We start from the raw sequence: 17,411 nt of genomic DNA on the forward strand, positions 1-17,411 counted from the left end.
TGTCTTCATAATTTGCGCTAGAGATGGTTATCATTAAACGTCTGCGTAAGTCGTGCTGGCAGACGTTTGCGAGGAGTGTAAGTTGGTGGGCGTGGTCGTTCTTTGTAATTGTGAGCGTAAGTGATGCTAGATATAGTCGTGTATGACCGGGGTCCTGGTGGGTCGTGCTGAAGGTAGTCATCTTGGTGACTATGGTCGTAATTCGTTGAGGAATTAGTTTTCATCATCTCGTTTAGACGGTGGTCGAGGAACCAGCAATTTCTGAGAGTTGTGTTTCTAGACCAGGACGAAGCTGAGTGTCGTACTAGCTTGCCGATGGTCGTGCCAGCAGACGACCATAAGACCACCTGAGTGTCATGTCATCCTTCAGATTCGAACGGTTTGGGTTATTACATGATGAACACGAGTTTCCCAACGTCTGGGGAACTTTGGAGACTTTATGGACGATCAGGCCTGGGGGCTGTGGCTGGGTGTGTGTGTGTGTGTGTGTGTGTGTGCTACACGCACCTTATCGTCATCAGTATCTGTAAATATTTGTAGTTGTTGTTGTACTTGTGAGGAGCGTCACATACGGTAGTTATGTTGTAGGAATGTGTCTACTGCAAGACTACCATACCGGTACTTTCTGTTGTATGTTCTGGCTTCTTGATGAAATAACTATTTTGATATAACTTCTGTATTTTTCCTGTTCTTCGTAGAACTTGGAAATGCTTGAGACAGCAGCTTATGGTTCACGTGTCCAAAATCATGACTTCTTTCGAATTTCGTCTGACGTCCGTCTTTTATATGACCTGATGGTCGTCTACTGAGCAGACCGGGACTGTGGTCTTATGAGGCGTTAGTCATAGTGTTGACACAGGCAGGGGCAAAACACGCCCGACCTGCCAGGAAATTCCTCACGGGATGTTTTCCTACTTGCCTAAGATGGATTTGTTTTGGTCAGTCAGCTGATCCGTTCTTGCTGGTGTAGTGTGTCCGCTGGGCTGTGTAGCTTCCCTTTCTCTACGTCGTGCTGGTATCGAACCCGCGCACTCCCATGACACAGTTATGTGAATGTATCGTCCTCACCACAGGTGCCACAGATATTCTCACTATCTCTCACACACACAAGCCACACATCTCGTGTGCTCCCACATCCTCACATCTATCATGTCTCCTCACATTGCCCTCCCTCGTTGGTCTACGTCGTCTCTCATTGTTTTCTGAAGTCTACGGTTGGTGAGCATGATGAGCGACTCCCTCGGAGCAAAATTGTCGAGACAATAATCTTGATCGGTTGACTCTGGTCATGTAGTGTGCCTCCCACGTTGCAGTCGTATTGTTCTTCCCATGTGCGTTCATGCGTTTCGGCGATGTGTGCATGGTAGTTCATGACTGGCTGAGGGGATAGATATTGAACGTATACCACAGATCCTACATCGAGAGTTCTATATTAAGCTTGGAGGTTATATCTGTAATGTGGGTTAATGTCTGTATTATCTGTATTGATTTTCCATCCATTTTCTGTGAGTTGTGTTGCTGCGGTTTTTCTGTACCTTGTACACGTCGTGTTGTGTACGACAGGTTCTTATGTTTCATCTTATTTCTTCCTCAGTTGTTGGTGACTGATGAAGGCAGCGACGGGACGAGGAAGCTGAAGGCCTCACACTACACAGGTGGGTCGTCACTGTCAGCAGTATCGGTACAGTGGTGTGTGTCCACAATTATAAGGAAGTACTGCACAGGACGAATGCTTTTGTGAAGTGGTATATGTGAATCACTTAGTGGGTCTGTAAACATTATAGCTATCAATTTGTTAGCTTTGGAATATATATATATATATATATATATATATATATATATATATATATATATATATATATATATATATATGAAGATTATCATTAGAAAGTTTCGAACAAGGCCTCTTGTCTGTCCATCCCCCACACATCCCACCCCGTCATCTGTCTCTCCTCTGCGTCGCTGGAGACGGCAGCTGTCAGCGGCTGTGTTGTCCCTCGCACACACTAGTGGCATGACCAGTAGACATACTGCCGCTTCTTTATGGTAAAGTACACAGTTAGGGTGTGGATATTGGCCGCGTATGTGGGACCCGTATGAGAGCATCCGGCACCATCTAGCGAGCGAGGACGACAATAGCAGAGTTGCCGGGTCGTCATTATGTTTACTAATGTTGGTCGACAGTTTCTTTGTTGATGATGTGAGTGTAGTAGACTCGATCATGATTCTTGTATTCACATTTCTTGTGAGGGGAGGATTATACGGAAGCCTGGAGCTGATTCCTAAGAAAGTTTTCTTCCTATGTTAACAGAATTTACCTTTTTTTTTTTATCAAGAATAGTTTATACAAATGTTGTCACAGTGTTTTGGGAATGTTGTAGATGAGGCGTATTAGTGTGTGGTGGGAATGTCCTAAGTTTAGTACATCTTTTTTCAATCCTTTTTCTCGACCTCTTGGCCATGCTGAGTTTGTATTTTCCACATTACTTTCGCCTTCTTGGTGTTCTATTTACGTGGGAATCTGGGAATGTCTGGCTGGGGAGTGGATGTATGTGTCTCTTCCGAGATGTGGTCACCAGCCACTTCGTATCTGAGTCAGCAGCAGTGGCCCGAGTGTGGCATCGATCCATCTAACCTCCTTTTGTCTTTCGAAAGGTTTGAAATCCTTTCACTCGTAGAGTCACAGAAATCCTTTGTTTTGATACAAAGACAAATAAAGTCTTCTAAACTTAAACCTGAAGACAATAGTTGTGTTTGTATAATATTAGGTTTGGTCATAATTCTCTATAAATAATATTTTTTCCTTTGCATTTGGCTTCTTACTTGTCAACAAATGTTTAAAAGATTTTTACGCAGACTTGTGAGTTTTTGAACGTACATCCATATCACTTATTGATTGCTGTGTTTGTCATATATTTTCGAAAGCATGTTATTTGTATATTCTGACACTTGTGGGTTGTGTGTAGCCCGTTTGGGGACGTTGCTGACAAAACAGTAGGTGATGTCATCCTGGCTGCCTCCACTAAGACCCCCTGAAACTTGCACGAGACAGATCTTCCTGTAACCTGGACGCCAACATAACTTATCCGTCTCGGACGCCACCCAGCCTTCCCTCAACATCAACAGATCTTGGAATTCAGCACCAAGTGATCTAGTAACTTGGACGCCGTCAGTCCATCCAACTTAACGACAGTAAGTCTTTCCCAAAGTTCGACAACGTCAACCCTTCTTCTAGATTTAGCACTAACAAGTCTTCCTCGAACTTGACAGCGCCAAGACTTCCCTAACTTTAGAGTTCCGCGGGCCAGTGTAAACTTGAGCACCCCCCTCAAGTAGCAGGATAAACACTCGACTCAAGTGGAGCGATGCCACTTGTTCTTACCATACTTAAGCCAGAGTTCAGATTATCACTAAATATGGCTTAAGAAATAGTGGTCAGTGACTCAACTAGATAATGTGGCCAGGTAACTGGTGCAGTCTGACAGGTGCACACTGTCTTCACGTCCGACATGAGTTTATTTCACCATGAAGGTACGACCCTTGAGCACGACGGTACGACGCTTGAGCACGACGGTACGACGCTTGAGCACGACGATATGACCCAGAAACTCGACGTTGTGACGAATGTAAATGAAGGTGTGACCTTTCACACGTGATTGATCCGCCCCGCATGCACAGAGCGCTGATGGTGACGTACCACGTGATCGTGAATAAATCTGAAATGAATAAACATAAAACAGTAAACATTATTTATTTTGATGGATAACAATGGTTTATTGTAATGTATCGGCTCGTTACAAGTTATTTAAGTTGTAGCTTCGTTACAAGTCCTTGAATGTTGTTATATGATTATTTGTTACAAGTACTTAAGGTTATTGGTTCTTTGATCGATAGATATTTAGTGTTGTTTCTAGCAGGCATTAGAGAGCTATGCCACAGCTTGCCTCAGAGGCTCTGTCTTGCCCCGAGCGTCATGTACCCGCCCTTGTGGTGCGTGACTGTCAGTCTGGCTATGGCATCCGTGGACGTGCGTCCAGGTGATGGGAGCCTCCCTCCTCCAGCCTGGTCGTTGTCTCGGTATCGCTGTCAACACGGACGGCCGAACCTGATCACCCGCCGGCCACGTGAGGCCCCCAAGGGTCGCCTGTCTGCACCCGATACCCTATACTCCCTCACCCGATACCCGATACTCCCGCACCCGATACACAACACGTAGGCCGAGGCGTTGAGGGTAGGTAGGTAGGGTTGGAGTGCCTTGTTTGGTTGATGGTGTGTTTGTTGCGGTGGTTAGTAGTGCATTTTGGTTGTTAGTTACAGTGTACGACGGACTGTCACAGTGTACAGCCGCACGACGGACTTCTACAGTGTACACCTGTACGACCGACCATTCAAGTGTCAACGACACGCCTTCACTAGTGAACAGGTCTATAAACAGAGAGAGAGAGAGAGAGAGAGAGAGAGAGAGAGAGAGAGAGAGAGAACGTGGTTATTATACCGGCAGATCCTGCCCAGAAGAGGGGAGAAGTCAAGAGGAAGGCATTGTGTTACACCTGGGGAGGAACAGACGACAGTAACACTAGCAGTGGTGCTTCCCAAGGGAGGGAGCCGTGCCCTTCACATACTCTCTTTATCACAGGCAGCCACGCCTGCTGTCCCACGCCACGCCCACCACACTAACTTGCCTCTGCCATTTTCCGGCGCCACGTCCCCCACTTTCCTCCCCGGCCACATCTATGTACTAAGCCACTCCCGCTCTCCAAGGCCACGCCCATTTCCCAAGGACACGCCCTTAATCTTAGACCACGCCCACGTCGACATAATACCCTCACGTTCTTGACACCACAGAAGGGTCTTGTTCGTGATATGCTACAGAAAGTCAGTCTGCAAAACACTTGACACAATTATATATATTATCTCTTCAGCCAGTTGGACGCTCAGACCTCAACACACTTGGACAGAATCGTTTGTGAACCCCCCACCCCCATGTTCCCCTCACTGCCATTGGTCAGTCACGACACAACTGTATTGTAATTCAATGTCCACTTCCCTGGCATAAAATCTTCTCATTCCTCATCATGATTTATTCCTGAAGCAGCTCTCGTGACGGAGGGGCAAGTCGACCACACCTGCCCACGCCGACCTACAAACACTCGCAAGAAAATGATCTTGAGAGAAAAAAAAGTGACGGTTGTGTTTGGGGAGATGGCCTATCTGTCTCTCCTGGGTCTTCATCATAAAAGAAGAAACACACGAGTGAGCCAAGTGAGGACTTATCATGACGTCTGAGGCTGCTGAGTATGACCACAAGAATCATGCAGTATGGCGCGTATGGCCGGAGAACCAACACAACTTGTACGACCTTTAGTGGGTCAGTGCCACCTGGGATGACACTAGTGTCAGGCTGTGTCACGCACGAGTGTAGACCGTAACACACTCGTCATGACCGCTTGTGTCACCTTGACAAGGACTGTCATTAAGCTAATGTGGCTTCCTTGTAACTGTCTCCTCTCTCTCTCTCTCTCTCTCTCTCTCTCTCTCTCTCTCTCTCTCTCTCTCTCTCTCTCTCTCTCTCTCTCTCTCTCATGTGCTCTGCCGTCCCTCGTGGGTGATGTCTGTGGTCACCAGGCAGTGATGGCGACACACGTCTGGGTGTACTACGTGCTGCTGATGGCGACGGATCATCGATCCCCTGGATGAGTCAGCTGGTCATACATAATGCACCACCTGTTACACCTGCTGGGGCACAGTACACGCAGGACCCCCACCACCAGCGAGTGGGAGGAGGAGGTGTACCGCACGCAGGTACTCTGGTACCTGGTGATGGTGGTGGTGGGGGAGGGTGATGGGAGCGTTGAGGAGGGTGCAGAACTGCTGCAGTGGTGGAAGTAGGACAGAGAGTGACGCCATAGCAGCCAGTGGTGTGGTGCGGGGTAGCAGGTGGGGTGGGGAGACTGCTCCAGTGGTGTGGGGTGACAGGTGGGTGGGGAGACGCTGTGGTGCCTGGCTTCGTTTCGTTGCCTGGTCATCTTCTGCCTCTTATCGTCTTAATGTTTTCCTGACGCCCACATTGTGATTTCATTTTCTTCTCATTTTCATTGTTCTCCATTTTCACTTGTGTAGTTTTTCTGTTCAACAAAAAGGCAAACATTGCCTCGTTATTATGTTACAGGCAACCAATGCTCACATGTTTGCTTAAGATGAAGAAATGTTCCTTTGTTGATATTTTACCTGTTTATTCTAAGATACTTCGGTCTGTGGAAAAAAAAGATAAAGTTTCCTCTCGAAGTGATCAAAATATATGCAAGATATGTCTCCACGAAGAAGAAGAAGAAGAAGAAGAAGAAGAGGAGGAGGAGCCAAATTATTCATTGCTGGGCCATGATGATTTCTGTTTTCTACCCAGCATCGCTCATCTTTGGATCTCTTTCCATGTTTCCCTCTTCCTCCCATTCTAAACCTCTCAGAACTTCCTTCTTCTCTTGGTTCTTCTTTATCTGTTCGGTCATTTTGGATGTTTAGAGCCTGGCTGTGATGAGGACGTGTGTCCGATGCTGCAGTCATAGACATTTTAAAAGACCTTGACGGTCATTTATATCAAGTTCACACACGCCAGGACCAATATATCCCGGCAGATGAGGCCTCACTGTGGCCTGACTTGGCTAACCTCTCATAATCTTAGTACCTTTGATAAGTCAGTCTGTTTACTTGAAGAAGCTGCCGGAGGTATGCGAGTATATCACGGGACAGATGGAGTGGTAGTTCGTCCTGAACTACTGCTGGAGTACGAGAGTGTAAGAGTGACCTGAAATGACCCAAGCTTACCTAAGGTTCGAGATATTGTTACGTTAGGTCACCTCAGCCTCCACGTTTCACCCCCAGGTTTCATATTAGCCTCCAGGTTTTACCTTCACGTTTCACTTCGCCCTTCAAGTTTCACCTCAGCCTCCAGTTTTCACCTCAGCCTCCAGGTTTCTCATGACAATGGCAGCGACAGGCGTTCCGGCGTGGGTCACAAGTACTGACGTGGGCGAGACTGGTGCTTCCAGCTCCGGGTGAGGCACTGAGGGCCAGCGGTCACGCTAATGCCACATATTGCCTGCCGGCGACGGCCTCTTGCTCAGGAAGGTGTGCGCGCAGCTGCCCCAAGCCGGGGGGGAGTTGCATGTTTAGTGTCTTGGCTGTGTGTGTTGACCAGTGCTGGTTACTGCTTTGTGTGGGGCAGGGGTGTCAGAGTGTCTACTGCTGTGTGTAGTGCTGTGTGGGGCGGTGTGTAGACTAGTGCTGTGGGGCAGGGGTGCTAGGGTGCCTGCTGCTGTCTGGGGTGAAGGGTGCCGAGGCGTATACTGCTGTGTGTGTACAAGTGTGTCTGGGGTATCAAATTGTTTCGTAAAATAAGTTCAAACAACAGTGATTCAGGTGCATGTAAGAATGTGGAAGACAATGTTATAAATGTTCCTGATGAGTGTACGGAGGACACTCGGTGAAGCAGAGTGTACAGTTGTGTTAGAAGTGCTCTTGGTGGGTGTAGAGATCGTGTAAAGTGTATCACATTGTAAGACAGAGTTATGTGTAGTGTACATGAGCTTACTCGTGGGTGGTGTGTGTGTGTGTGCAAATGTTGAACTTGAAGTAAGGTCTGAAATTTGTGTGTATTGTTATGGTGTAGTAAATGGTTTATGAGGGTTGGTTTGTGGCCCATAGAGGTTATTTTTAGGGTGTACTACAGTGTTTCCAGGAATATAAAAAACGTATAGTACTGGTTAGTTAAAGATAGTGTTTGGTGCGATGATAGAAGAGAACTGTTGTTGTGGGTAGTTCACTTGTGTTGTAGACCAGTTGTAGGAGAGAGAGAGTCAGGGGTGCTAGGGAGTTCAGTACCTAACAGCCGGTATGTGTGTACAAGGGTGTAAATGTTTGGTCCTTGCGTCATACCAGGTGTGTTGTTGCGCATGTCGAGGGTGTGTGGTTGTCACAGGTTAATAGCACATAGCGCAGAGGTCAGTCGCTAGTTTGTGTTGGTGGTGGTGTGTGGCCAGGTGTGGTCTGCCGGTCTGGTCCTCGGGTGCAGTGGTGGGTGTTGTGTGGTGGATGTAGGGTGCGGGAACAACACTGTTTGTGAAGTGACGACGGTGGAACAGCTGACATGTGTAACCTGTGCGACCTCTGTCGGATGTTATGGGTAAGTTACGACCTGTGGTACGTCATGTGAGTATTTGTTTACGATTGTAGATCATTTCTATCTTTTATCTCAAACTGGATTTGCTATGTTTACTTGTATATTCTTTAGCGAAGTTGTTCGATCGGCCTCATTTCGCTCTATCCGCACTTCGTGACCTTCTCCGAGGATGATATGAGAAATTTTGACTTTATACATACGAGAGGGCACACCTGGCGGCTCGCTGAGGTACTTGTACATATAAACCTTGGAAGGTGACATATAATGGGTCAGTTTCGTTTTCAGAATTACTCAAGTTATAAGAGCGTCAGGTGATGTATAATGTGGAACGAGAGTCGTATGTCTCAGGTGTGTGTGTGCGAGTTTCGAAGAAGTTCTTTATTTTCGTTCGAGTCTGTGTCACTTGTTAGGGTAGTAATACCACTCCCCTTCCTTATGTAACCTCCAGTTCAGTGTTCTGTAATCCTTGTTCAGTATTGGCCATACCGTTGACGTTATGGCTTTATCTTGCTGCATACATGTTGTCCACCTTCATATGAGGTTGTAGCTCTTCACCAGGAGGGCGTAACCCACCAGGACGACTGTGTGACCATGGCTTTGATCAGGATTTTGACCGGATTTATTAAGAGTAAGACCAGAAGGCTGACCCTAGCACTTGAGGGTTATACCATCGTGCTACTGAAGGGTCGTACTGTCGTGCTCAGCCTGGATGTTCCTAGTGTGTGCTGGTGTTGGCTGGACGCAAGGTGGTCTTCTCCACGACCCAGTCACCTGAGATCTAGTCTTGTGGTGGCTGGAGGTGACCACCACCACATCCAGAGGTTGTGTTTAACATTTCTTCCCGTTTGTTAACCATATTCAACATGTGGGCGTTGTAATAACCACAGGTGATTCGTGTGACCACTTTGTTAACCATAGTGTACAACTATGATCACCATGTTGTTAGCCATAATAACGACGTGCAGCCACCGTTAGCCATAGTAAACGCACGTAGCCTCTCTACTTAGCACAGTAGAGAGAGACAGAACATAGGAATGATACATGATGGGAGTCAGTCCTTGTGTATGACTTCTTGACATTCCCTGAGCTGCAGTCTCTCTGGTTGGTCGAGAAAGGATCATTGTATTGAGTCACCTCATCATGGGTAACAGATGTGTGTGACCTAAACATGCTAGCGAATGTACCTTGAGCGAGGGGTCGAGCCCTTGTACCCTGACCATTCTCGTATGGCCTCAGCCCACCGTTCCACAAATACACCCAAATTAAGGAAAGAGAACATTAGTATTCCTGTTCCTTATGGCTTTACTGTTGGCGTCTTGCTAAAACTGCTTCCTCATGTGACTTATATTTGGCGTGGGATCATGGTATCAATAGCTTCATCACTGCATATGGCAAGAGTATTAGCCGAGTGCCTCAGTGTACCGTAAACACAGATCACAGATATCCAGGCACGCGCCGCCAACCCTCCTTCCCTCCCAGGTTATCTCCCCGCTTGGTGGCGCGGGGAGGCAATCTCAGCCACCAGGCTGCACCGTAGCTTCCTGGGTAAAACCAATGAGTCGTGGTGAGGGTCGGTAGCGTCCGTGCTGGAGATAGGGATTCGCTCGCACGGGTCTCGCGACCTGGTCACGCTGATGGAATGATAGATTCTTGAAAAAATGATTATACGAACCTTGAGCGCGACGGTACGACTCTGGGATGTAGTAACCAAAGGTCGTACTGTGTTGTGGTCGAGGGTCTTACCGTCGTGTTCAAATATTACAATGAACAGTTTTTGTGTGTTTTATGCACAAATAAAGACGTAAATCTGTCGTTCTCGGTATATAGTATTTCTTGAACCACATCTTCCCGGCAACTTGCCCAGCTGACCTGCAGCTGTGGTCATACAGGTCAGGCCAGCCAGGTCACGAATTCATAAACAACGCGACTCGAACATATTTACAAGACACATCGATATGATCGTCATCTAGTTTCGAGTACTATAAACCAAGTATATACAGGGAATGTGAACCACAACTTATGAAACAAATAGTTACATCACACACACACACACACACACACACACACACACACACACACGTCAGCTTGTATTCCCCAGTGCTTCACATCCATGGTTTTTGACTCATGCGAAGGCTCTGTAATTGCCTATTTACATCCTGTTGCATTTTAAACGCCTATGATTATACCGTATATTTAAGGCAATCCGTCAGCGTATATACCATACACAGCAGTTCATACGTTCAAATGATCGGGTTCCGTGTGTCCATACTGAACCTGAGCTGCTATCGCCAGATGATCTCCGCCACACACAAACTATCGTAATGGAGATCTTAACTGTTGGTTTATTAGGCATAAACGAAGACGGGTTCTGACGTTGCCTCCCACAGTGCAGGTAATCCCATTAGTTAAGAAGGAAAAGAAGAAGTGAAGATCTGTGTCAGAATCTCCATACAAAACCACAATGTTATACACCTGGGAAATACATGAATATCGTAGAAGTTAGATATAGGTAGATGATTTGGGCTGTGTAACCCAGCGGATTGGCTGCACGGCACACAGTACAGGGCCACATGGGTGGATGGACTGGTGGAACCCACTAGTACATGGACACACGGTTGGATGAACTGCCCAACATAACATTAGCATGGAAAGTTATTGTTATTCACAAAATTTGCATGAGATCTGCTAAATGGTTTACCCACAACGTGGGCATATAAGGCGCGGACCATGAATAATGCCATCGTGGGTCTGTGCACACCTCGTCTCGGGCATTTGGTTGTGTTGGGTCTTTGTGTTGTGGTTGCAGACGATAGTGGCCGGCTGGAAGTGACAATTGTTTATTAAACTTTATTGATAATCATGTTCCTCAACATTTAAGGTCATGATAAAATCAGCAATTTTTTTTTCTTCATGTATACATGAGATATGTTCGTGCGTTCGTATTTACATGCCCTTTATTTTCATGCTTTGTGTGGACGCATGTGGTTTTGTGCATGGAGTTTGTGTGTGTGTACATTTGTGTATGTAAGTGGGTGTGTTTATGGGTGTGGGCGTGGCCAGCTTGTACACCAACTGGGCTGTAAACCAACGAGTCTGCACATCCACTGGGTCACTCTCTACATCCACTGGGCTACTCTGTACATCCACTGAGCCAGTTTGTGCATCCATCCTGGGAGAACGCAAACTTATGTTAGCAATACGTGATTTGGTTGGCACACAGTCAGTCCTGTGCACCATTGGTTGGTACACAGCGAGTCCTGTGCACCATTGGTTGGTACACAGTGAGTCCTCTACACCATTGGTTGGTACACAGTAAGTCCTCTGCGCCATTGGTTGGTACACAGTCAGTCCTCTGCACCATTGGTTGGCACACAGTCAGTCCTGTGCACCATCTGTGTCCAGCTGGACTTCTAGCAAGTGTTCCGTATATCACCAGTGGTGTTCCTCTGCATGGCTGAGCGTGCCTCACTCGCTGCACTTCAGCAACAGTCATTGAGGTGATAGAGAGGCGGGGGCTTACATGGGCGTCAAGAAGGCCAAGTACATCTCTCACGTGTGAGGTCAGGAGGCCACTGGCTCTGGCCTCCGGAGCAGGGCGTGTGCGTCAGAGGAGGGCGTGGAGGGTGGCGGTTCGTGCTAAGTCTCCTGCAGTTCCTGGCGGGTGTCAGCCGACGGCCGAATGAGGGTCGTTCTGGCGTGAGACGTGTGGTTGCTCCTCCTGCTGTAGGCTGGACGGTAACACCTGCTGACGGGGGTGTAGTTACTGCCGACACCATGTACCATCATGACGGTCATGAGGTACTGCTGACCCCGTTACCGCCATGTACAGTTGACCATCACCTTGATCACATTGCTGTTATCTATGATTGTCAGTCCGGGTGATCTAGTTATCATTATCAGGACCAGGAGATAACACAAACCTCAATAACCATTTATAAAAGCCTCGATGCTTCTGTCTTAACCATTACCATAAAGAAATATTTTGAGAAAAACGATTCCCAGTTTTCCTCAACACGTCTTCAAGATATACCCCAGATATGTTGAACTATTTACATGTTAAAGTCTTCGTCCAGACTTCTGGCGAGAAGACGAAGTAGCTTTGTTTTTTTTTCATTATCAGCCTGACCTTGACCCGGGCGTCTGGCGTCGGCCACACGAACCCAGCGGTATCGGGTGTGTTGCATTCTGCGTGCAAGGCTCAACACATGCAACACTGGCTGGATCGCGCTGACGGCGACGATATTATGGTCGTGTTAGTCAAGAGGTTCTTCCTGAAGAGCAATGTTCACCCACGGAGGCTGGTGCATATCTTAGTGTACCACACTACTGCTCTCATACGATCACTGTGGCACAGATTGTGATCACTGTGGCACAGATTGTGATCACTGTGGCACAGATCGTGAACACTGTGGCACAGAGTGAGATCACAGATGGTATTCATGCGATCATAGTAGAGTTTATGAAGTTGGTGAAGTTTATGAAATATTTGTATGATAATTCCTAAGTTACATCGAGGCAGACTCAGCCACACAGGTCCTGCCACTCCACCGTCCCCGTCAACCTCTCAGATTTGCTGATGTCGAGCTGAGCCAAGTCTCGAGACCCCGGCGACATGAAGACATGTCCATCATGCCACAGGAAGTATGTAGATGTGATCGATAACATCGACCTGGGCTTTCATCATATCACCTCTTTAATAATCTGTTATTACGTGTTGACTCACTGCTCATAATAGGGTGGGTCTAAGGCTGGTGATATCAGTGATAAGGTGGTGGGTGACGGGTGATAAGACCTGGCCTCGTAACATGGCCTCCATGTTTTACAACAGATGATAATAAAGATGGCGCCCTAGTGTTTTAAACAGGGTCGTCACTCCAATCTCCTCAGTCGAATCAGTACTCCATCTTAACAGTCTAATTCAGCACTTAGCCCATCGTAAACTGGTCGACAGTTTTCTCTCGTCATGACCAATCCTCGTTTTCCATGTCATGTATTCGCCACTTCAGCACTGCAGGTTCTCTGGCCGAGTCGACACGGGAAGTGCCTGTGACACAGTCTTGTGCAGTCACCTCCTCGCTGAGCACTCTGTTGTCTGGATCCAAATCCTGAGAGTTTCGTTTCGAGTCGTTGGTTCGAAGACTAAAAGAATCATTGGGTCGAATCTGAACTGAGCTCCGGTGCACCGACCGATCTGAGGAGGACCACATGATGCGTAGCGCGGCAGGGTTGGCTGGCTGGTCGTGCCGCAGCATCAGAGGACCAGCGTTATGCTCCTGAGTGACTCTCGGAACGTCTCATCACTTGTATCTACACCTTAAGTAACGTGTGTACAGCGGGCCTGTGCCCTTATCTGGACGTGATGGCTCAGTTACTCTTGTTTGATAAGTCAGCTGTTTGACGCTGAAGAGAGGACAGTTAGAAGAGATGGATGAGTCGTTTGGGAGAGATACTACAGCCTCGGCGGCCATTGATGCTGGCCAAAACATCAACAGTCAACATAGCCAAGGATCCCACCAGCTCCATTACCACTTGACTGCATGAGTCACGTCTGAGTCCTAGACGCACCACAACCATCACCCACGGAAACCCCAGCTACGCCTCACCATCACCCACGGAAACTCAGCTACGCCTCACCATCACCCACGGAAACCCAGCTACGCCTCACCATCACCCACGGAAACCCAGCTACGCCTCACCATCACCCACGGAAACCTGACTACGCCTCATTATCGGCCACGCCACCAGCTCCCACAGAACCCCACCATCACCACCCCTAATACGCCACCGCTACCCATGGTACACTGCGTAGATCATGACCACCAACACCCATAACACCACCATCACCAGCAGCGGCACCACCACCCATAACGCCACCATCACCAGCAGCGCCGCCACAACATAACGCCACCATCACCAGCAGCGCCGCCACAACATAACGCCACCATCACCAGCAGCGCCGCCACAACATAACGCCACCATCACCAGCAGCGCCGCCACAACATAACGCCACCATCACCAGCAGCGCCGCCACCACCCATAACGCCACCATCACCAGCAGTGGCACCACCACCCTTGACCCTGCCAGCCATTCCTTCCACTTCCTTGCTGGAGAACATGTTGCACATCCAGGCATCAGCCTGTGACAAGTCATCCATCATGCAGGCCTCTTGTACACTCGACACTTGATGTCCTCCCATTCTCAGGGCACCTCCTCCTGTTGTAAGATCTTACTCCCAGCTACCGTCCTTACTGATCATCATCACTGCCAGTTACGCATCCACATCAGGTGATTCATCTCTATTGAGGCAAATGATGTAATGTGACGGGACACCGCTCTCTAAAGCAAGACCTTTGCTCATACTGACGTGTGCTTCCACCCTGTTCCTCCTACACGCAGCAGCAGCAGCAGCAGCCAGGATCTGTAAAAGAAAGAAGAACTTCCTGTTCAAGTCTCTGGCTTGCAGCTGTCGCCCACACCTCTCCTCCGGCCACAGCTCTCCACTCACACAGACAGCCTACTTCAGCCATTACCGCTCCTTCTAAATATAGTGACGACTTCATGAGACGAGCTGCATACTTGATGCAAAAGATACAGATCCTTTCTTCATTGCAGACGGCTTCAACCATAACACATTTCTATGAAGGTAACAACATTCAACCAGTACTTATGATTTTGTTGAGCACAACCCTTTTAAACCATTAAAAACTTTCCCATGAAAACAATCAACTTATCCACAGGAATTCCAACCAGACAAACAACTTCCTTCTACCATGATTAACACTTCAAAAACAATCAACCAGTTATAACCCTCAGAAGATGTAGGTCAAAACAACAAACTACAAGTGTAACAAATGCATCGATGGTAAGAGTTTCATCCATGATACTTTCAACCCTTCATACTTCATCCACAACTTGCGGTCTTTAAAAGCATCCTTCCTCAGCGTTATTCCCTTAGCCACGCGGGGCCAGAACAACCCTCTTTTGTCAGAACACATACAGCCATGAGAACAGCGCGTGTCGCCCCTGTCGCCATCCTGTCCACGAAAAAAGGAACAGATTCACCAAACCAGCTGCATCCCAACAAGCAGTTATCCTCAACTGTGGCAGTTACGTCTGGACAAACAATCACCGCCAGTCTTGGCAGCTGTGCTTCCCTCACCCAGCCAGCCAGCACCCTCATGTTGCTTCCCTCACCCACCCACCCAGCACCCTCATGTTGCTTCCCTCACCCAGCCAGCCAGCACCCTCATGTTGCTCCCCTCACCCAGTCAGTCAGCACCCTCATGTAGCTTCCCTCACCCAGCCAGCCAGCACCCTCATGTTGCTTCGTATATATAAAAAGATAAAACTCTAACCTGATGTCCTGCCTCGCTCAAAACATCTCCCGTCCGTAAATATTCCATCAGTTTGGGTCACAACAACAAAACTGATCATCACCCTCTCATCTCCTGGGGTCACGGGGCCCTCACACACACCAGCAGAGCCAGCGTGAGTGTGAGCCACCAGCCTCATAACACTCACAGGGCGTGAGTCAACAGTAAAGAGAACATAAACAATCAAAGTTGTTAAAGATTATAGACATCAAGATGGGTCAAATGTAAACTGTTTGGTGAATATAGATTGTAATTTATATTGATTTTTTTTTTAGACGCACACGTTGTTTATGTCGACTTGTGGATGCGAACGGGTGGTGGAGGTCAAGATGAGGTCATTTCAGTCATTTGGGGACGGGGGAGGTCACAGCTGGGATGGGGGTAGCCGCAGGGTCAAGACTGTTGCTTGATTGGTTGACCCCAGTGGCCGGAGACTAAAGTTGGCAACCCTTCCCCACCCGATGTTTCCACTGGTGAAGGTCGTCCTCCGCCGATGTCGTCCTAGAGAAGGTCGTCCTCCACCGATGTCGTTCTGGTGAAGGTCGTCCTCCATCAGTGTCGTCCTGTTGAAGGTCGTCCTCCCCAGGTAACGACCTCTCGTAGCACACACACTTCCTACCATGTCATCTGTGTGTTGATTAATGTTCTTGGATCACGGAAGAACTCTCTTTTGGGACAAAACTAAAATTCCTTTTTTTTATTCTAAGAAGTTATGATTGTTTATCAATTTGTCTTCACTGGCTTCTTGTCTTACGTTGGCACTACATATTCTGTCTTATTGTCTTCATTATCTTGACCTGTACTTTAGTTTTACCTTCGTCAGTGTTTTCGTTGTGTTGTTGACAACTTCAGACGTGACGCGACTGAAGGCGTGTGACATCTTCATGCCGAAGATCCTCCACGTATCCTTATTAAGCTTGTTCATTATACGCCATCGACTGGCTGCCTCGTCGACTTGTTTACAGAAATGAAAAGTTGTGTCGTGTGATGGAGAAGCGATAAGAAGGATGACCTTGAATGGCCCGTCAGATGGTTATCAACTGATGCTTGGGGGATCCATCAGTTAGACGCTACAGGCGGAGGTGACCAGCGTCGAGGGGTCGGGCGAGCTTCGCGTACACGATAGCATCACAGTGTGTCATCATTTATCCCGCGTCAAGGGCCGCTGGCGACGGTGTTACAATGGGGAGTGGGAGGCGGTGCTGACGATGCAACGACAACATACTGACGTTGACAGGCATGATGGAGTGGCCTGTTGCCTGGTCCCCTCTGGAGACGACCCTTGCTACGCAGGACCTGTGGCAAGTGTGGTGTCACCAGCGCTTATGGTGCGAGTGGCAGCTGCACCAGACTGACCGTGTTGACGACGTAAGCTGTCGTACACCAGAATGGTGGCATTCTCGACAACACACAAGTCTTCAGCACATACTAACAGACGTTAACACAGACTGATCAAACACATGTCAACGCTGATGTTGATGCAGCCGGTGTCAACGCACACTAGCAGTAACTGCAGTTACCCTCAACAGTAACAGCAGTTACCCTCAACAGTAACAGCAGTTACCCTCAGCAAACAGGAGAGGGGCGGGAGAGGTCGGGGCACCAGACGATGGCCGCCCGCATTCATAACCATGACTAAAGACCCCGCGCTGGGTCGTCCCTCTATCCGAGCGGTTGACCGCACTCAAGTAATTACCAAGTCCCCCCTCCCTCTCCTCACTCCCTGCCTCCGCCCCTCGCAGACCGTGGCCGCTGCCACACCCACCCTGCCAGTGTCATGTTGTCACTATGTCACGACGCAGGGTGTTACAACTCGTTCCAGGAACGAGCATGTGGCAGAGGAGGAGGAGGGCTTTTGGTC

At 48.2% G+C, this 17,411-nt stretch overlaps 1 protein-coding gene across 8 annotated transcripts in view; it reads left to right on the plus strand.

Moving 5' to 3' along the window:
* Positions 1 to 17,411, plus strand: part of LOC139764378 (cytospin-A-like) — a 394,738-nt gene that overhangs the window by 63,862 nt on the left and 313,465 nt on the right. For 5 of the 8 annotated variants that reach the window (XM_071690941.1, XM_071690936.1, XM_071690938.1 and 2 more), the window contains one exon: positions 1,595 to 1,655. Coding sequence is in view for 3 of the 8 variants with exons in the window: in XM_071690942.1 (XP_071547043.1) it covers positions 8,144 to 8,179 (36 nt within the window). In the remaining 5 variants the exon portion in view is untranslated. Of the gene's footprint in view, positions 1 to 1,594; positions 1,656 to 7,326; positions 8,180 to 17,411 lie in introns of those variants that run through there. The other 3 variants (XM_071690933.1, XM_071690934.1, XM_071690942.1) reach the window with 2 other exon arrangements.

Source organism: Panulirus ornatus, chromosome 49, assembly GCF_036320965.1.
Source record: "Panulirus ornatus isolate Po-2019 chromosome 49, ASM3632096v1, whole genome shotgun sequence".
In the NCBI taxonomy this organism is placed as follows: domain Eukaryota; kingdom Metazoa; phylum Arthropoda; class Malacostraca; order Decapoda; family Palinuridae; genus Panulirus; species Panulirus ornatus.